The 21317-nt window shown below is 53.9% G+C and overlaps 1 protein-coding gene across 1 annotated transcript in view; it reads right to left on the bottom strand.

Annotated features, from left to right (window-relative positions):
- Window positions 1-750: 750 nt before the first annotated feature.
- Window positions 751-21317, bottom strand: part of DTX1 (deltex E3 ubiquitin ligase 1) — a 39246-nt gene continuing 18679 nt past the window's right edge. Inside the window, exons 3-10 of the mRNA XM_065904690.1 lie at window positions 20280-20958; window positions 4849-4910; window positions 4323-4484; window positions 4025-4086; window positions 3353-3511; window positions 3094-3255; window positions 2917-3006; window positions 751-2259 (exon numbers count right to left, since the gene is read on the bottom strand). Of these exons, the coding sequence (XP_065760762.1) occupies window positions 2035-2259; window positions 2917-3006; window positions 3094-3255; window positions 3353-3511; window positions 4025-4086; window positions 4323-4484; window positions 4849-4910; window positions 20280-20958 (1601 nt within the window). The 3' untranslated portion in view covers window positions 751-2034. The remainder of the gene's footprint in view (window positions 2260-2916; window positions 3007-3093; window positions 3256-3352; window positions 3512-4024; window positions 4087-4322; window positions 4485-4848; window positions 4911-20279; window positions 20959-21317) is intronic.

Consider the following 21317-nt stretch of genomic DNA (forward strand, 5'->3'; position numbering starts at 1 on the left):
CCTTCTCTTCGAGCCTCAGTTTACCCTGGATAAAATGAGTGAGTGAGTTGATATGTGTGATTTTCAAAATGGGTTCCATGGCAATAGTGTAGGAAATAGGGAGGGATTTCTCAGACTGTGGTCCACAGCCCATCCTCAGGGTATCTACTGGAAATGCAGCTTCCTGGATCAACTGAATCAGAATCTGAGGGAGCATGAGGGTAGGCATTGGGGCAGTCAGCATGTTCCACAGGTGATGTAGATTGCATGTGAGATTTGAGGATCACGGGGCTGGGCGATTTTATATTGAGGTGAGCTTTTGTTTGAGAATGAATCACAGAAGGTAAAATGTTGGGGAACACCCAACTGGCAGGATTGGAAGGGTCTCCAAATATTCATTTCCCATTTTGTGTAACTAGAGGGTAGGACAGAAACGTTAAGGACCAGGAAAGATGCGGTGCTATCCCAAAGGTGCCCAGCAGGGGTCGCCTGGAGCTGCAGCATCCACTACAGCCTCCCAGCTTCCAGGGATGTGAGAGGCTGATAGACTTGCTGCAGATCCGGGACAGGTCCTTGTCTCTCCCTAGACAGAACCTGGTCCTCCTCCCCGAGGGCAGAGACCGGGGTTCTGAGGTTCCCGCAAGCCATTACAGCGTCTCCCAGCTCCCCCATTGTTTCCCGGAGGCTCCCAGCCTGAGTTCGTCTTTCCTAGTCATTGAACCCGGGAGCTCCGTGCATTGCCTTGCACCTGTGCTGGAGAACAGAACTTCAACTTGTACCCTCTTGGGGACTAGGATTGGGAGGGTCTGCCTCCGCCATCATCATACCCCCATCCCACCCCAGGACAGGAGAAGCGTGGGGACCCTCCATCTCCAGCTGCCTGAGCCTGACAGGGACAGTGGGCCTGGGTCACCATTTTGTTGCAAGCTCTCCCATGGGATGGACTGAAGTCCCCCAGAAACAGAGCCACCCACGCCCCTTCTTGACAGGAAAAGACCCAGTTGAGGAGGAGAAAGACCATTTATTTCTCCACCCACAGTGGGACTGGTAGATTTTCAAAAGAGCAATCGCTGGCGTCCCTTTAAATCTTGGCTGACTTCCACCATGGCAGCCAATCAACAGAGGCGGAGCTGGTGAGTTGCCTGAGCAACAGGCCCCTGGTTGGCCGAGGCTATCAGCCACCCCACTGCCCACTCCCGAGGAAAGGGAAATGGACTCTTTGCTGTCTGGCCTGCTTTTTAAACCTGCTGGCCTAAGCCAGGCCTCCTCGTCTCGCTCCTGAAGCCAGAAGCTCCAGCCTTTGGATCTTGATGTTGGGAGTGATTTGGTGGAGAGAATGGGGTGGGGAGGAAAGGAAAACAGTGCCTTTATCAGAGACAGACATAGGCTTGGGGATGGGAGGGGAGGAGGTCAGGGTCCCAGAAGGATGAAGAGACATAAGCACAAAATAAGATTCTTCTAGTCTGTCTCCCTGGCCTGCCCTTTTGCAAAACTGCTGAATAATCTGGGGGCTTCCACCCTGTGGGCCATTAGTGGGTGGAAGAGATGGGGGGAGACTGAGCTTCCCAAGCGCCCACTTTTCTCCTGGAGCCCCATCGGGCCCCCAGGTGCTAGCCCTGAGCCCCTGCTTGCAGACAAGCCTGTGCAGATGCGATAGAGACACAGATGGGAATCCACATGGGGTATCACAGGGGTCTTTCTGTCTCTTCCCCCCCACTCTGGGGGTAAGTAGAGGCACGTGGGTGTGCGTGCATGTGTTCAACAGGACACGTGTGTTTGTGTGAGGGGGTGGGGCTCTGTCTTTTTAGTAGGGAGGTTGCTACGTTTTCCGGTACACCCTTGCGACACTCTCAAAGAGCTAGGGTCGAAGCCGGCTGGCCTGCCATCCTCCCATCATCCCAACTGCTACCAGCCAAATCCCCGGAACGCTCCTGGCTCCTTCTGCAGGCTCCTCCCCAGCCCTGAACCTGGGCCGCCAGGACCCACCCGGCGGGCGGAGGGAGGCATGTGCCGGACCAGGGGCAAAGCAGGAGGGAAGGTGGGCAGCCTCGGGCCTCAGGCCTTGGCCACAGCCTCAGACACACCCTGGGCTGTGAGCTCCGCCAGCACGTTGTCTAGGTAGCTAGCGTCCGGGTAGCCATGGCCCGTCAGGTTGGATCCAAACTCGGTCTTGTGGTGGATCTCGTTCCACACCACGGTGTCCGACTCGCCTGTGGTGTTGGACGTCCCTATGGTGAAGATGAGTCTCCGCTCCCAGGCGGTGATGAGCAACCTCAGCACCTGGAGGGCGGGGCAGTGGGCGGGGCAAATGGGGGGCGGAGCGAGCAAGGGTCACAGGCAGCCCGGCAGGCCCACGGCCTGAGTCCCTCGCCGGCCACCCTGAGGTTACCCTGCAAGATTCTCCGTGGCCACCCAGCGTGCTCACTTCCTTCCCTAGACTGACTCCCACTCTGAGCTCCCCCAGTAAAACCACTTTCCATGTTATCAGCCTATTTCTTTGGGGTGAAGAGTCTTAAACTGATGACCCTCAGCTGTATTTGGTTTGAACCTCACGCTGTATTAAATAGCCGCTTCGTTCCTTCGTTGGCAGTATTCAAAAACCTGAAAGTTTCATGTGAAAATCAGAATTTCTGACTTCTTTTGAAAAACAAAAAGTAAAAGCCGACACTCATCTGGTGCGGCAGTGAAGAGTCTAGACTGCTTGGGTCAAATCCAGGCTCCTGTGTGACCTCGCTGTGTGACCTCATACAAATGACTTGCCCTCGCTGAGGCTTTGTTTATCTCTAAAATGGTGTTAAGACCTTGACCTCAGCGGGCTGCTAAATGAAATGAGGTTTTGAGGCCACTGGCAGGGCTAGACACACGCACACTAGATGGCTATGCTCAGTGGTGGGGCCCTGGCCTGCTCCCACACCCCCTTGCCCTCGCAACACCCACCTTCCGGCCCTTCTCGTTGTTGGGCAGGTAGCAGTGGCGTGGGAAGCCTCTTGCAGTGAACTTCTTGCCTGGGTTGGGGTGCTCAGGGCCCTGTGGGGAGGGGCAGCAGGGGGCTTGAACCACAGACGGCAGTGGGGAACCGCTGCCGAGTTCAAAGTCAGGGGCCTGAGGGCTCACCTGGATGCCGGTGGGGATGTCGTAGACGATGCGGATGGTCTGGGTGTCAGCGAAACCAGGCAGCGAGTGAGGGATGAGGTGAAACTCCATCTTCCCGGGAGGCTGAGTGCCTGTCTTCTCCCCGTAGATGGCCTTGCAGGTGGGGCACTGCAGGCTGCCATCCTGGGGCGGGGAGGGGGCGTGGCTGTGAGGTTCCCAGGTGTCTGGGCCCCTCCCCAGCCCTCCTGCCTGTCCCCCCACCCACCCCCGGCCAGCCCACCTTGTTGCCATTGGAGTACATGGCCACGAGGCACAGCAGGTGGTACATGTGGCCACAGCGGCCCAGGCGGCCCACGAGCTCAGGTCGAACACCCTTATGCCGAAGCACGCCCTCGTAGCCAGAGGCCGTGACCAGTCGCTCCATGCAGATGGTGCAGTCCTGGGGTCAGGGGGAGCACAGAGGGGAGACTGAAGACTAGGGGGGGGCAGGACACCCCCAGGTCAGCACTGCGCCTCAGGAGGGGCCAGGCCCTCACCCCACCCCCAAGGGCAGCAGACCGCCCCCTCTCTGGCCTCCATCTGTCCAAGGGAGGGGACACCCCCAGGTACTGAATTCAGGTGCATGGCAGAGGAAGAGATGACTCCCTCACACCCCCTCCAGACAGATTCAAGACTTAACTATTGAAAACAAAGCTTAAATACCTTTGTTGGAAAAATATGGGTAAAAATAAGATGCAAAAACTGTTGATTATCAAAAGGTTGATAAATGTGATTGTTAAACGTAGCATTGGTGTTTATCAAAAGATGCTGTAAAGACAGTGAGAAGGCAAACCCACAAACTGGAAGAAGAAGCTGTAACACATAGAACCTCACAAGGAGTGAAGTGCTGGGGTCTTCATCTCTGGAGGGGAGGCTCCCTGCCCTCCGCCCCCCTCCTTGCTTAGGGGCTCACCTCATCGGGTGGATTCTTCACCTTCTGCATGTATCTTCGAACCACATCTTCAGGGTTCTTACCTGCAGGACAGAATTGAGCTGGGCTTGACTGTACCCCGAGTCTAGCCCTGAGGGCATGGCTCAGAACAGGGTCAGTCAGAAGGATAGGGTCAGAAGCTGTAAGGGCTGGTGGGAGTCACATGTCAGGGGTTGCTTGAGGTTTTATGTAATCGGAGTTGGTGGTGGATGGGGCCAGAAGAGCTCAGATGGGTTAGCAGGGTTAGTTCAGGGGTCAGGGTCTAGCTTAGGAGGCCTACTCTTCTTCAGGTGCTTCTTCTTGGTCTTGCGGCACACCCCGGGCACGCCAGGCACGGGCTTGACGTCACTCTTGCTCACCGGCGGTGGGTGCAGGATGGGCTTGGGGGCCCGGGTCAGGCAGACGGGCAGCCCCGCGGCGCAGAGCAGGATCCCAGTCATCCCTGCGGGACGCCGGGCAGCGATAGTCAGGGGGCGGGGTGCTCATCCAGGCCCTGTCCACCCTGCTCTCCCATCATGGAGAGGACCCTTAGGGTCTCTCCCCAGACTCCGCCCACCCGGTACACCCAGGAATCCTCGGATGGGTGGATGGGGTGTATCCCATGGATGGTGCCCGCTCAGCCCCACCCAAAGTTGGAGCCAAGTTGACAGCCTTCTGCGGGCCCCGCCTACCCCAGAGTTATAGCCCAATGGTAGGGGATGTGCCCTCTGGGCCACGCCCACCAAGAGGCGGAGTCAGTGGGCAGACTGGTGGGGCTGCCACCTCGTGGGCCCCGCCCTTCTTTTCCATCCTCGACTGGACCTCACCTGCCAGGGCCGGGTGGACTGGCCCTGTACCATTCAAGTTCTTCACCGGGAGCGCGGGGACCCTGAGAGGAGAAGAGAAGAGACTGTAGCCTCCCCAGACCAGATCAGGGGACCCTGCTTTGCCTTCTGTCTCTGGCTCATGGGCATGCTCTGATTCCTTTCTGCCTGTCCCACTCATCTAGAATGACCACTAGAGAATTCCATTCCTACTCTGAAACCTTCTGTCAATATTATGGGGTAGGGTGTGGCCAGGACCTCTGCCCCCCGTGATAATGGAATGAACCCCTAGACTTAGTACTGACCCTCTTCCACTCCACAGCTGACCTCTTCCCAGGTGAGAGAAGTTGGCTCCCAACTGTTCCTTTTCATTGACTATTGGGTCTGAAACCCAACTACTCATGACTTAGCCAAACTTCTCTCAAAGTTTGCTGATGATACCCATAAAAGTTCTGGGAAAGAAGGATTTAGGGATCACCAAGGATCCACTTCACTGTCTCCCACTAGGACATTCACAACATATGTGAACGTATTAAAGGGTCTGATAAGTCCTGCATAAGGAAACAGGTTAGCTGTGGTTAATCCAGGTTTTCCAGAGACATTGGATGATGAACGTTTTTCCCCCTCTGGAGTATTTACTGATGTCAGTTCTGGTGACTAAGGCATTATCCCCTCTTCAAATGAAAAGGTCTCAGGAAAATGTAGCTTGCCTCCCATCTTTGCTCTTCCTTCTGAAGAGATCTAGCTTTTGGAATCATTCAGAACTGCTTTCATATTTCAGCTCAACCATTAAGCAGCTGGATGGAGAAGGAAATGGCAACCCACTCCAATACTCTTGCCTAGAAAATCCCATGGACAGAGAAGCCTGGTAGGCTACAATCCATGGGGTCACAAAGAGTTGGACACGACTGAGCGACTTCACTTCAACACATGGCACATCACCACATCTCTTATAAATGTGATTCCTCATCAGTTAAATGGGCATAATATGGCACCTCCCTTTCAGAAATATCCCTTGGAGAAAGGAATGGCTACCCACTCCAGTATTCTTGCCTTGGGAATTCCATGGGCAGAAGAGCCTGATGGGTTACAGTCTATGGGGTCACAAAGAGTCAGACACAACTAAGCAACTAACACCTTCCCTTCTTTTTTTTCATGGCACTTCCCTTATATATGCTATGGAGAGTCAGTGAAATTCTACATGTAAAAGTCTGAGCACATTTCCTAGTACCTACTACAGACTCATAGTTTCAACCATCATCACTACCATCATTGGGCTTCCCAGGTGGTGCTAGTGGTAAAGAACCAGCCTGCCAACACAGGAGACACAAGAGAAATGGGTTCGATCTCTGGGTTGGGAAGATCACCTGGAGGGGAGCATGGCAACCCACTCGAGCATTCTTGCCTGAACTGCAAAGAGGTCAAGCCAGTCAATCCTAAAGGAAATCAATCCTGAACATTCATTGGAAGGACTGATGCTGAAGCTCCAATACTTTGGCTACGTGATGTGAAGAGTTGACTCATTAGAAAAGACCCTGATGCTAGGCAAGATTGAAGGCAGGAGGATAAGGGGACAGCAGAGGACGAGATGGTTGGATGGCATCACCAACTCCATGGACGTGAGCTTGAGCAAGCTCTGGGAGATGGTGAAGGTCAGGGAAGCCTGGCATGCTGCAGTCCATGGGGTCACAAATAGTCAGACATGACTGAGCGACTGAACACCAAGCACCATCATATCACCATCACTGTGTAATCCAGGTTAATTTCACCTCCCTTGCACCTCAGCCCACTAAGTCATGGTATAACTTCTCTCCATCTTGGAGAGGAAACCACGAAGACATTGCAGGGATAAACTTGGGAGAGTCACTTAACCCCTGTGCTCCTGTCTCCTTATCTGTAAAATGGGGATGATAATATCTGTCAGGAGGGTTGAAGGAGGCCTGCTGTGATCTGTACAATGTGCCACCTGGGTCCAGACTTCAGGGTTTAGCTTTGTGGGTGAACTGGTATCTTGCTGTGGATGGGCATGAAATCGGATGGGGAAGTTTTGATAAGGAGGAGTGTCATGAAAGCCAGGGACCAGGGACTTCCCTGGTGGTCCAGTGGTTAAGATTCCATACTCTCAATTCGGGAGTCCTGGGTTTGATCCCTGGTCAGGGAAGTAGAAGGAAGATTTCACATGTGGCAACAAAGATTCCCCATGCTGCAAGTAAGACCTGACACAGCCAAAAAAAAAAAAGCCAGGGGCAGCCTGAAGGCCTGGGGTTGCTGCAGGAGGAAGTGCAGAAAGGGGTGGGGGCAGGGACAGCTGGGGAAGGCGCTGCAGCAGCCCCCCTTGGCAAGCCTGCTCAGGTCTGACCCGGTCAGTGATGTTTGGACACCTGCTCCGCAGGCGCAGTCGGCACCAGTGAGCTGGGGGGAAGGTGTCTTTAAGCAAATGGTACACTTAGCAGGTTTGCGTGCTGCTCCAGTGGGTCCAGAAACACACACACACACATACCCCCTCGGAACGTGGGCTATATCTGCATGCACATGTATAGGGAACATGCCAAGTGCAATAGAACACAGATTCATGCACACACGGAAAACACTGCAGAGACCGACACACACCCCTGCAAACATGCCCCCGGCTCCATGTACACACACCCTCCAGGGATCAAATGACAGTTACACGCACACACAAATGTGCCCACAACCCAGGAGGCCCCCTTCCTGTGTAGAGATACAGACACAGATACACGTATACTTGGGGAACGTGCCACACACTCTTGCACGCAAACACACAAACGCACACAGACACCAGGGAATACACACCATGCATACATACACACAGACACACCTCAGGGAACACACTCCACGAACACACACAGGTCTAGACATAGACACACACTTCTACACAGAGAACACCACAGAAACATGGACACACACACACTCCAGGGAACACAGCGCCCAGAGAGATACCAACGTGCAGACACCACAAAGGCATTCAATTGGACAGGAGAAGCCGAGTGGGACAGACTGGTCCACACTCTGACCTACACTCCCCCACACTGACATGCAGACACTTGGCGGGGAGGCTCCCACTTTACACACACAGTAACACACACATGCACGGCACACAGCCCTCATTTTGTGCCTGCCCAGCGTCACAGGCTTGTACCCAGTCAGCCAGGATACCCCTCCCAGACCCCTCCCCTGAGGAGGGTGGCAGCATCTGGAGCAGACATCGGGGTCCCCAAACACTCTGGTGACCTGGAGTCACTGAACACAGCTCCTGAGGGAGGTGCAACAGAGGAGAGGTACCATGGGGCCCCCAGGTGTGGGTAGCTGAGGTGTGACAGGGGAAAGATGCTGTGCCTCAGTCTCCCCATGTGTAATGGGAATAGAGTCTTGCAAAGGTTCAATGGGATAAAACATGCAAAGCTCATAGTCTGTTGCAGGGGTGAGAATGGGCATGTCTTGAGTTTCTCCTCCTTGCAGGCTTCCAGGACCCAAGGGATGGGGGATCCATCTCCCCCTTCCTGGCATCTGTCATAATCCTCCAGAACATTCCTGCAGGGAGACCACCACCCTAATCTCATCCCCCCGCCGTCCTCTTTTTTTGTTGTTCTTGGCCACACTGCACAGCATGTGGAATCTTAGTTCCTTGGCCAGGGATTGAACCCACACCACCTGCACAGTGGGAGCACAGAGTCTTATCCACTGGACCAACAGGGAAGTCCCCCAATCCCTTATAAGATAGCATGGAGGCACCTTTGACTTCTCCTCTTTCTGCTGTCCTTTGAAACACTTCCATTGTATCATTGTTGTTAATATTATTGGCATGCAGATCTTAGTTCCCTGACCAGGGACTGAACCTATGTCCCTTGAAGTAGAAGTGTGGAGTCCTAAGCACTTGGACAGCCAGGGAATTCCTTAAAACACTTCCAGTATAGACACACTGTTAAGGTCCTCTCTATATCCAGGGCTTCCCCATCCCCTTCTTCCTTCCTTCCTTCCTATCTCATGAGAAAACAATCCTTCCTTCTCTCCAGGGCTATCTGTAAAATGGGTGGAAAGAAAAATATTTAGCATGAGGACCACCACTTCTTGTCTCCTACCTGTGGCAGACATCACTAATCCATCACAGCACTCTCTCGAGCCAAGTAGAATCATCAGCACAGATTTCTAGGGAGCCTCTACCAACCAGCAAGGACAGTTGGCTACCTCAGGTCTATATGAAGCACAAAGTCTGGTCTGGCTCATGACACTGGTCATGCTGAGCCTTTGGCCAGGGAGTTAGGAAGGAGGCTGAGGGGACCCCAGAAAGGGACTATTTTAGATCTTAGCAGTCCTCCAATCTCTGGCACCCTTTAAAAGCCACAGAGCTCTGGGTTACAAAAATGTCTTGCTCCTGGGAGGAGGGTAGTGAGTAAGGTGTGATGGTGGGGCTGTTTTGTATTTACCCATCGGCAAGCTGGGGGACAGTCCCCAGGTGGCCCCCAGCCTCTCTCAATCTGCAGGCCCTCTGCGAGAACCCAGGGTAGCAAGGTTCCCACGATGCCGGAGCGTGGGAACCACCCAGGCCCCCTTTTGATGTGGGATGCACTGTTTCCTCCCAGTCAGTCAGTGAGAACATCCTCCTGCCCTGGACAGGAGACCGCTGCCCGCAGGCCTCCGGGAAGGAGGGGCGGGCTTTCGCCCTTGGCCCCGCCCTCCCCCCCTCCCCCGCCTCAACGCCCCCACAGGCAAAGGGTCAGAGAAACCCTGAAACCTGTTCTGACCAGAAGCTGCCCCAGGGCAGGGCTGGGTACGATGCCTTGCCCATCTCTGCGCCAGATCCCGTTCCTCCTCTATCCTCAGTCCCTCCTGACTCTTACCTTGCTAAGAGTAGATTCCAGCCTCTTTACTGCATGGGCTTTCCGGGTGGCGCTAGTGGTAAAGAACTCGCCTGCCAATGCAGGAGAAATAAGAGATGTATTTTTGATCCCTGGGTCAGGAAGAAACCCTGGAGGAGGGCACGGCAACCCATTCCAGTATTCTTGCCTGGAGAATCCCCATGGACAGAGGAGCCTGGCAGGCTATGATCCAAGGGTGGCATAGAGTGGGACATGACTGAGCGACTTAGCACGCACACATTACCGTATGCAACACAGCCAGTACCAATCCCTTGAACTCTATTTTTCCTGTGCTCCCCACTCATCCACTCCACACCAGCCTCCTGGTTTCCCTGGGATTCTGCAAACAGGCCAGGCACATCCTCACCCCAGGGCCTTTGCACTAGCTGACTGCTCTTCCAGAATGCCCAGTTATCCTCATGTTCTGCTCCCTCACTCAACACAGGTTTCTGCTCAAATGTCACCCTACCAGAGACCTTCCTTTCCACTTTAGAGAGGCCTCTGGCTTTGCTCTTACCTTAATTAATTTTATAATATGATATATAACTGATATAATATTAATATTATATTATACATAATTAATATTTTATATATATATATAATATCACAGTCTGATATAAAAGTCTATAAAAGACTTTATAAAAGTAATATGTGTAACTCTATGGCTGATTCATGTCAATGTATGACAAAACCCACTGAAATGTTATGAAGTAATTAGCCTCCAACTAATAAAATAAAAAAAAAAAAAAAAAAAAAGTCTCCCATATAACCAGACCTTCCCTGGCACTGTAACCTCATCTCTTACCCTCTCCATCTCTCTACTCTACACGCTTCTGCTGCTGCTCTAAAATGCTGAGCCCTGTGACTTCCCCGGAGGTCCAGTGGTTAGGACTCTGCACTTCCACTGCAGAGGGCATGGGTTTGATCCCTGGTCGAGGAACTAAGGTCCCAAATGATGCACAGAGAAGCATACACACACACACACACACACACACACACACATATATAATAGATGAGACATTGTTTTATATATATATAATAGATGAGATGTTATTCTCTCTATGTATAAAAAAACAGTGTCTCATTGATTAAAATAATAATAATGAAATGAACTGCTGAGCCCTTCTGAGGCGTGCGCGCTTGCTGCGCCCTCCGCCTGAAGGCTTTTCTCACAGAGGCGCTGCGGTGCTGCCTCAGCAGGAAGACTTCGCTCACCACCCACTGTCACCGCTAGAACATGGCATGCAGTAGATTTTCAAGAAAGACTTGTTGCATGCAAGAAGGAAGGAAGACTGGATTTTTCGGGGATGTTCCGAGGTGATGTTCAGGCATAATCTCCCCGTGAATTTTTTTTTTTTTTTTTTTTGCACACATTGGAAGTGAGCCTTGAAGCAGATGCCCAGAGAAGCCTCTCTGTAGCCTCTGGTCCCCTCGGAGACTCTCTGCCAATGTCCATTCGAAAACGAGCACACTGGAATTCCCTGGTGGTCCAGTGGTTAAGACTCTGCCTTTCCAAGGCGGGGAGTGTGGATCTGACCCCTGGTCAGGGAACTAAGACCCCACCAGCTGTGCAGTGTGGCCAAACAATTTTTTTAAAAAATGCTGTGAAGTGAGCACGCTTTGTGGGCATCTGTGGGAACAGCCCGAGTAAGCTTTCTCTAAGAAATTTCCAGAAATGCTTCGCATCCTTCTCAAGGCAGAGATTCCATGGCCAGGCTTTGAGGAACCCTGACCTTTCCTGGAAACTGTCTCAGGGAACACGCCTCACACAGATGGCCTGGGGAGGGGGCCAATAATTTCAAGAGCTCGCTATGTCCCAGACTTGACTGTATACCCTCCCTCCGTCACCTGATCGTCCCATTCTATAGAGGGGGAAACTGAGGCACAGAGAGGTGAAGTCACTGGCCAGTAAGTGGTAGAGCTCAAATGTGAGCCCAGAATGTCAGATTCTAGTCTGTGCTCTTCTCCACACACACAAAACCAAGTTCTCTTATCCTGGTTCAGAGGCTAAGACAGGAGGCTGTATTTGAGAAAAAAATTTCCCCAGAATGAGTCTGGAAAAGGGCGTTTGGCTCCTCTCTCTTTTGTCAAAAGACAAGCAAAGAGAGATGCCTTGTACCTGCTCTGGCTGGGCGGGCAGCGTTCGAAGGCAGGATGAGATGCCCTGGGGAGGGTTTCCTAGATGCTGTTCCGCACACCGTTCCCTGCCCTTTCCTGTCTGGCTATCTTTGCCACACTGTACCCACTGCCTGTCTGTACTGTCTAGTCTCAATTCACCTTTTCTCTTTGAAGACAGGTTTCAAGGTCACCAACTTCAGGAGGCTTTTCTGATTTACCCCCAGTGAATACATAACCGCTCTTTTTTTTTTGTCACGCCATGTTGCATGATGGATCTTATTTTCCCAACCAGAGATTGAACATTATGCCCCCTGCTTTGGAAGCCCAGAGTCTTAACCACTGGACCGCCAGGGAAGCCCTAACCACTTTTAATTCCCAGGGGACTGCGTTTGTCTTTTCTTTGAGGACACAGACGTTTCCTGTCTTCCTTTCTAGCTGTGGAATTCCACCCCATCTCTTCTACCAGACTACAAGCTTTTGGAAACTTGTCTAACCTGGCTTTGTGACCCCAGGATTGAGGATGAAACTGGGCATAAATGGGTTCTCAGTAAGTATTGAATAGAGGAGTTGAGCCAACTATGGAATAGATCTATTTCTTCTGAGGTATCTTCAGAGGGAGACCTGGTGTCCTTAGAAACAGTAGCTCTCATACCAGATGTGCTCCCAGAGACAAGGTTGGAGCAGGCATGGCAAACACATGACATGTGTATTAATACTAGTACTGCACCCATGGCAGACATCACCAATCCCTCCCAGCACTCCTTTCCACTAAGCTAAAGGACTCCAGAAAGTCATTCCCATTCAAGCAGAGACGGCACATGAACTGAAATCTGTTTGTCATTTATCCCGCAGATGATGGAACTGAGGCACAGAGAGGGGAAGTGACTTCACAAAGGTCACCCAGCTGGTTAGCAGTCCTGGAGTTTCTGAGTCAGAGGTCAGGGCTGAGCCCACCAGGCTGATATGTGGGGCCATCTGGAGGTGGGCCAGCCTTCTGAGTCCTTTGTGCCTAGAGGTGGGGCAAAGCCTTTGACCTGGACCCTGGAGCTGGCTCAGGCCTGGGAGGGCGCATTGGGGGCTGCATGAGTGGGTATATTTGCCTGCTCTGGTTGCTCCTTTCCGTCCCAGGCTACAAGGGGGTTCAAGACCCCAGGGACGCAGGAAACCACGCTGACAGTCCCTATAGTTTCCATCCACCTACCTAGGCTGGCCTTCCTGTCCTCTCCCTCCCCTCCATGTCTCCAGCAGGCTCCAGACACGTCACAGTCTCTGATGGTGGTTTCAGGTCCCCCGATGGGCCTCAGGCCCTCCCTGGACACCTGGTGCTTACCCCGTGACCCCCTGGGGAGCCCCTGGAGGTTCAGGCCTCAGCTATTTGGGTCCAGGTGGGTGAGGACAGGGCAGAAGTGGGAACGCCACATCGTGGGGAGAAGGGAGTTAAATAACACTTGGCACCTACCTCCCTGGACCTGCTCCTGTGACCTGCGCCCCCTTCAGTGCCCACTCCTTATGTACCTGAACTCTTGTCCCCCACAGTCTGGGGTCAACCAAGTTCCCACCCCACCCCCCACAGAGCCAGAGGGCTGAGAACATCACAGCAAGCTCCAAGGAGGTGCCCCATGGGGCCAGCCAAAGCCACAGACCATCAACGGCTGCCGTGGCCTGGCTCGCTTCCCCTTTGCTCGCTCGAGCACCCCTCGGGCTGCCTGAACAAGCCGCTGACCTTCTACGGGCCTCAGTTTCCCCCTCTGTCAAATGGGTCCCCTTGTCTCTGACCCTGTCCACTCCTAAGGATTTCAACAGCACCAAAATCCCCTGGAGCGATATTTTGAGGGGTGGTAGTCAGTTAGGGCCCAGGTTTATCTAGAGACCTGGGGCTCTAGGTCACCTCCCCCACCCTCCTGGTCTCTGGCCTGCTTTGCTTACTTGCTCTGGTGGTTGGGGGGTGGTGTGGGGAGCCCAGGCAGGGGAAGGGAGGGGAGGGGAGGGCTGGCGGTTCCCACGGCCTGGGGCAGCCACTGGGGCAGCCGTGTGCTGACAGGAGTGTGTGGTTTGGCCTCCCAGGGAGCAGGGCAGGAAGTGCTTCAGGTCTGGGGGGGCAGGGTGGGAGGGTGGGGGGGATGGGGGTGTTTGGTTTGACCTTGGGCGAGGTGCAGGAGGAGCCCAGCAGCCATGAGGGAAAAAGCAAGGTTACAGACACTGCCCTCCAGCAAGGCCAGGAAGAAGGGGACAGTGGGCAGCCCAGAGACCCCAGGGGACACGGTGTGGGAGAGACTTTTCACGTGGTGCCTTTGGGAGTGCTGTTTTCTGAAGCATTAAAATGTAATACCTAGTAAAGAACCGGAGAAACAAAATGTGAATGCTTTCAAACCTAAAGGTAAAATCACTGCAGGAAATGAAAAGAAGAAGGAAAACACCCAAACACACCAGCCACATCAAAGCCCACCCCATCACCCCCCACCTATCCTCCATGTCCAGAGTGAACCTGTGATAGCAAAGTCATCCCGGCCTGTCTCCAGCTCACAACACCAGCTGGCTCCCATTTCCCACAGAGGAAAAGCCAAAGTCCTCGACACAGCCTTCAGGGCCCTACAGGACTGGCCCCATTTCATCTCTGACCTCCTCCCCCACCGCACACCCCCTGTTGCCTCTGGAGCCACACTGGACTCCTCGCACAAACCAGGCCTGCTCCTGCCTCAGGGCCTTTGCACAGGCTGTTCCCCCTGTCTACAGTGCTCTCCCCCCACACACCCCAATGCAGTTCTCTGCATAGCTTGCTTCTTAACCTCCTTCAATCCTTGCTCAAACATTATATTCTCAGTGAGGCCTGTTCTGACCTCTTCATTTCCAATTATATCCCTCCCACTACTCCCTACACCCCTTCCTCTCTTTATTTTTCCTTGGTAGTCACTACTACTCTCTATCACATGCTAGTATTTATTTATTTTGTTTATTGTTTGTCTCTCTCTAGAAATGTGAGCTTCAGGAGGGCAGGGATTGTCTATTTTGTTCATGGCTGGATCTCCAGGGCCCCCAAAGCATCCTTGGCGTACGGTAGTTGCTCAATATTAATAGAAGGATTAACTAATTAAAAAAACAGACCAGCATAGGCTATAGAGAAGGTAAACAGAGGGATGTCCCTGGTTGGTCCAGTGGTTAAGACATCACCTTCCAATGCAGGGGATGTGGGTTCGATCTCTGGCTGGGGCACTAAGATCCCACAGGCCACGGGACAGCCAAGCCTGCATGGGGCAACTGCTGAGCCCAAGTCCTCTTGCTCTGGAGCCCAGGCACTGCAACTAGAGAGAAGCCTGTGAGCTACAAGGAAAGATCCCCCACGCTACAGCAGAAGGAGCCCTTGCAGATCAATAAGAAAGCAGGAAAGAGCCCTAGAGAAGGAGAAGCAAAAGAAATAAACAAGTGATTGGTAAAAGAAGCAATCACGGGTGGCCAGTAAACAGGAAGAAGTTCTCAGGCTAAGAACCAGAGGTTTGAAAACGCAAGCAGCATCTCAATGACAGCATCTTACCGGTCTGATAGGGATGTGCTCGAGGCGGCGGGGTAAGCCCCTCTCCCACTGCTAGGGGGTGGATTGGAAATGCAGGCAGTTAGATATGCCCCCCTGTTGGCCTTTGTTGCCAGCCCCACTGCACAGGGTGCAAAAACTGAGGCCCAGAGAGGGCAGTGGGCGCCACTGGGGTCACACAGTGAGAGGAGACAGGGAAGTTGGCCCCAAACTCAGCCGCTGCGGGTCCCCCGACCCCTTGGACCTCCAAACACTTTGGGACCCTGGTCTGAAACTTAGAGTGGGCAACCAGGGGGCCACCCTGATACCGTGACCGACTGGGATTTTTGAATCAGAGTCCTATTTGTGTGACCTCGAGCAAGTGCCAGGTTTTCAGAGCCTCAGTTTCCTCATCTGAGAAGTGGGGATATTAGGACCTACCACCGTTTCTGTGCACAGCAAGAGAGGCGATGCATGTAAAAGCCGTGAGACAGAGCCTGGGACATTGTGAGCGCTCAGTAAATGGAAACAGGCCTGCAGCTGTTCCCCCTCCCTCTCCCCTCCACCACGTGGGCTGGAAACTCTTAGTCTGCCCCACAGCTGTGTTCCAAAGTGCTGGACGCTGCCCTCTCAGGAGACAGGGCGGATCTTCCCCACCCCTGTGTCTCCGTCCCCCAGGCATCAGCTGCCAGCTGGCTTCCCGCCTCATCACATGGGGGAGTGGAAAAAAACCCCAGCCAGGGGGACACTGTAGTCCTGCTGGCTGTGTGACCTGGAGACAAGTCAGTGCCACTCTCTGGACCTCTGTCCTGAGCTGGGGACGGGAGGTAAGAAGGATGACAAAGAGTGATGTCTGAGTTCACCCCTCCTTTGTGCACCGATCATGTGTGGTGATTTTAAATACATTTGCACACCCATCAGTTCTGATGAGCCAGCATACGTGGACTGGGGTGATTTTAGCTCCATTTGACAGATGGGGAAACTGAGGCCAGGGAGGAGAAGCTATGTACCTCTCTCTGCAGGGGAGAAGAAGGGTGGAGAAAAGGGAACAGAGAAGGAGAGAGCTGCTGAGAAGGAAAGAAAAAGGCAGGAGAGAAGGAGCAAGAGACAGACAGAGACAGGGAGACACAGTCACAGAGACAGAGAGAGACTGAAAGAGAGCTGTAACAGGAGAGGCCCAGACACACTGCTGTGTCTTCAATTGTGTCTGGCCCCGAAACTCACACATCGGAGTCCTATTCTTGCTATTCAGTTGCTAAGTCATGTCTGACTCTTGTGACCCCGTGGACTGTAACCCACTAGGTTCCTCTGTCCCTGAGATCTCCCAGGCAAGAATACTGGAGTGGGTTGCCATTTCCTCTTCCAGGGGATCTTCCTGACCCGGGGATCGAACCTGCGTCTCCTGCATTGGCAGGTGGATCCTTTACCACTGAGCCACCGGGGAAGTCCCCGCTGGAGTCCTAACCCCTCTCCAAACTCACAGACACTTGGAGACAGGGTCTTTGCAGAGGTGATCAAGTTATGAACGAGGTCATTGGAGCAGGCTCTAATCAATAAGCCTGGTGTTCTCATAAAGAGGAAATTTGGACACAGGGATACAGAGGATAGACAACGTGAAGACAGGGGGAAGGTGCCTGTCTGTAAGCCAAGGCCTCACAGGAAACCCACCCTGCCAACACCTTGATCTCTGGCTTCCAGCCTCTAGAACTGAGACAATGCATCTCTGTTGTTTGGGCCTCCCCAGTCTGCGGCACTTTGCTATGGCAGCCCAGGCACACCGAATGAGTTAAACACAGAAGCAGAGAGACTGTGGGAAGGGCCGTGAAGGGTTCTGGGTGTTCTGGAGGCCAGGGCAAAGGTGGGGGGCCTGGTTCCTCAGAGACACTGTCCCTTTCCCCTCATGGGCTGCACCGAGACCTCAGTTGCCTGGGCAATGGGAAGCTTCACTCTGGAGGAACTAGGGTCTGCCATCCCCATGCCTCCTTCCTCCCATGCCCTCCCTCAGCAGCAGACTCCACGTGTCCTGGGCCCACCCCCCTACTCTGAACCAGGGCTATTTTTAAAAAATGTGTTTGGTCACAACCTGAGACATGCAGGACCCTAGTTCCCCTGCCAGGGATCATACCTGTGTCCCCTGCATGGGAAGGCACAGTCCAAACCAGTGGAGCGCTGGGGAAGCCCCTGGTTCAGGGGTATTCTTAGCTGATGTTCCTTGGCTATGCACCTCCTCCGCAGGGTCGGCCCTGACTACTCCCACCCTGTCCCATCACCTCCTAGTGCTTCCCCATCTCTCCAGCAACTGTGTTCATGTACTCATTTGCAGGCTGTATGTCCAGCAGTTTGGACCCCATTTATCAGGCTCTGTGAACATGACCCACGGTATGTATTTAGAGAATTGATACCGAGCAATAAAAACTGAGCAACCCCCAGCTTGCCCTGAAACCGCCGTGTTCAAAAATTTCATCAGTGACTGAGAAATTCATTTCACCTGGCGACCCATGAAACGCATGTAGAAATCATGCAAAAAGTTCCTGGAGCAATTCTTACTGCGTATGACACATGCCAATATTTTCTATTCTGTTCTCTTCATTTGATTCTATTCAGCTCTATTCCATCCCGGTCTCATAAAATTTTGGTTACAACCTTCTGACTTCATAATCCACTAGTGGGTTTCAATGATACAGCCCTGGAGAGAAGGTTCACGAATTCTTGCTGCAAAGGCACCTGGGACTTTTCTGCTTTTGTCCCTTCCCACATCTACTCTAACTTGTTTTCTACTCTTGTCATCCTAGGGCCCTCCAGCCCGGCCAGAGCCAGGGTGTGATCTGCAAGGAGCCACATGAGTACCCGTCTGTGATTCCCAGATGGGTTGGTCCCTTCTGCAATGTTTCCCCAAAATGCTCTCCCAAACCTCCTCTGGTCTCCTCCCTGTGGGCACTGGGATGCTGGAGAGGAATGATCTGGAGGGGAAGGGGGAGAGGAAGGGAGGGCTAGGCAGGCAGGTGGCAGCTGCTGTAGTTCTTCCAGTGGAAAATCACAGCTCCTCTGCCCCCATACCAACCCTCCTCCGGGATAACATTAGTAGTCCTGGCTGCCACCGAAGGACCATCTCAATATAAGCTCTATGATCAGGCACACAACTCCCACTTGACAGATGATGAAACTGAGGCTCAGTGAAGGAGAGGGACTTGCCCCAGATCTCACAGCTCAGAAGTGGCTGCCAAGAGGGGATTGGAACCCAAGCAGTCAGATTCTCAAAAGTTCGGAAGCCAGAGAGATTCAGAAAGTGAAAGAAAGTGCTAATCGCTCAATTGTGTCTGACTTTGCGACCCCATTGACTGTATGTAGCCTGCCAGGCTCCTCTGTCCATGGGATTCTCTAGGCAAGAATACTGGAGTGGATGACCATTCCCTTCTCCAGGGAATCTTCCCGACCCAGGGATTGAAACTCGCTCTTCTGCATTTCAGGCAGACTCTTCACCGTCTGAGCCACCAGGAAGCCCAAAAAGATTTTGAAGGGCAGCCTGATTCACGGCCCCAGGCCTCAGTTTCTATTGGTGAAAGGGAAGACCTGGGTATGGTGATCTCAGAGGTTGCCTCCACCTCTGACCTTTGCATGACCACTCTCCTGGGTCATGCCAGAGGGATGCGAGCAGGGTTGGCTTTTGGTGCCTGTTTCTGGTTTTGGGCACCACAGCCCACACCCCACCTGTCCTTTTCCCTTCTGGTCTATCTCAAGGTCAAGGTCTCTGCCTCATTCCAACTCTTCCAGTGTCTGGTCCTCTGCTGAGATCAAGTGAATCTGGACTCCCAGGTGGGAAACTGACACGCTCACTAGGTCCATATTCTGCGGCATGGGTGCCTTAACCCAGGCATTTCCAAAGTTGGTATGATCCAGGTTCCCTTCCTCAGTGAAATCCTGCTGTGAAAACCAGTTCGCAAAAGAGAGTCCAGAAAGGGCTGATCTCTTAAAATGAAAGCAGAGGCTGGCTTCTTGGCCAGCCCCCCTCCTGCCACTAGGCCGTGTTGTCCCAGGGGTCCCTAAAGCCCGGCTTGAAAACCATAGTATTAGCCCCATGTAATGGTGATATTTCAGGTGTGGCCTTTAGGGCCACAGATATTTGGACAATATTGGCTTGCTTGAGCCTCCACATGAGATGGGTATGGCCTGGGGCAGGCTATGGAAACCCTTTACAACTTCAAAGGCAACACCGCACAGACTCCAGGAATCCTACAGGTCTGAATTTCAATCCCTGCCCTCCACCTGGGTGGCCCTGAGAAATCATCATACCTCTCTCAGCCTCTGCCTCTCCATCTGTAATAGGGACATGATAGAATTGGGGGGGGGGGGGCGGGTAATAAATGAGATGGTGCAGAAAAAGAATTTAGTAAATAGCAGACATGGACTATACACCATTGTGGCTTCCCAGGTGGCTCAGTGGTAAAGAACCCGCCTGTCAGTGCAGGAGATGCAGGTTTGATTCCTGGGACCATAAGATCCCCTGGAAGAGGAAATGGCAACCCACTCCAGTATACTTGGCCGGAAAATCCCATGGACAGAGGAGCTTGGCGGGCTGCAGTCCATGGGGTCGCAAAGAGTCGGACATGAGTGAGCGACTGAGCACGCGCGCGCGCACACACCAGTGTAGCTGGGGCTATGGCTCCATCACTTGTGAATTGCACGATCCGGGATGTGTTACTAACACTCCCCGTGCTGCAAATTGTTCGTTATCTGTAAATTGGGGCTGATGACCCTCCCTCCCTCACAGGGTCCTCATTCTTGGAGATAAACGAGCGTTAAGGTGCTTAGTTAACTCTTGGCACAAAGTGAATACTTAATAGATGCTAGGTATTACTTATGATTTTTATAATTACTGTAATTCTTTGTTCCTAGCCCTCGTGGGCTGCCACCCCTGCGCCCAGGGCCCGGCTTACCCCGGCGGGATGGAGGCGCGTGCGCTCACGCTGGTGGCGCGCTGGGGCCCGGGCCGGTTGAGGTTGTTCTGCCCTGGGGTGGGCGCGCCGCCGGGGGCGCTCGGGCTCCGCGGGGGCGCACCAGGGGGCTGCGCGGGCTCTGCGGGGCCGGCGGCGGGCGCGGCCCAGAGCGCGGCGCCGGCGAAGGTGGCGCTGGGGCGCACGGCGAGCGTGCCCGCTGGTCCTCCCGGAGGCGGCTGGGGCAGCGGGGGCGCCGGGGGCGCCTTGCGGCGCTGCGAGGCCAGGATGGCGTTGGAAGCGGCGCGCGTGCTGTTGACCAGCAGGCACTGCTGGCACGAGCAGGGCTGGCCCGAGCTGGCGCCCACGGGCCACGACTGCGACTTGGGGATGGAGCCGACGGTGAGCGGGTAGGCGAGGTCCAGGCGGCGGCGCAGGCGGCGGCGCCGGCGCGTCTGGCGGTTCATCTGCGACATGCTGTTGAAGTAGATGAGGTAGCAGAAGCCGAGCGACGAGAGGTCGAGCCATGGGTGCTGCTTCTCGTAGGCGTTCTGGATGGTGATGCAGATGTCCATGTCGTAGGCCGTCCACGCGCCGCCGTCGTTCTCCCATTCCCACACGATGCCCTTGCCCGGCGCCGACGACGGGTCGTAGAAGTTGCGCCGCACTGGCCGCATGGTGCCTACGCTCACAAGGAGGGCGGGAGTCAGGACCCTAGGGCGGTGAACCTCCGCGGCCGGGCCGGGCCGGGGCGGGGTCGGGGTAGGGGGTGGTCAGGGCAGGCCAGAGGGGCGGGAGACGACCCCGGGGGCGAGCTTGAAGGTCAGCGCAATATGGGTTGGGGCCAGCGGAGCGCAGGGTGGGGGCGGAAGGCAAGCAAGTGGGGTGTCAGGACAGCACGGGGATGCCAGTCAGGAAGGGGAGGAAGGGAGGCAAGCGGCCCCACCATTCAAGGGTCGACACAGGCACCGAAACAGTGGCCATCACAGGCTGAGGGGTGGGAGAGGGGGCGGGGAAGAAGGACGAAGACTGTGTGGGATC

Source organism: Muntiacus reevesi, chromosome 13 (assembly GCF_963930625.1).
Source record: "Muntiacus reevesi chromosome 13, mMunRee1.1, whole genome shotgun sequence".
In the NCBI taxonomy this organism is placed as follows: Eukaryota; Metazoa; Chordata; class Mammalia; order Artiodactyla; family Cervidae; genus Muntiacus; species Muntiacus reevesi.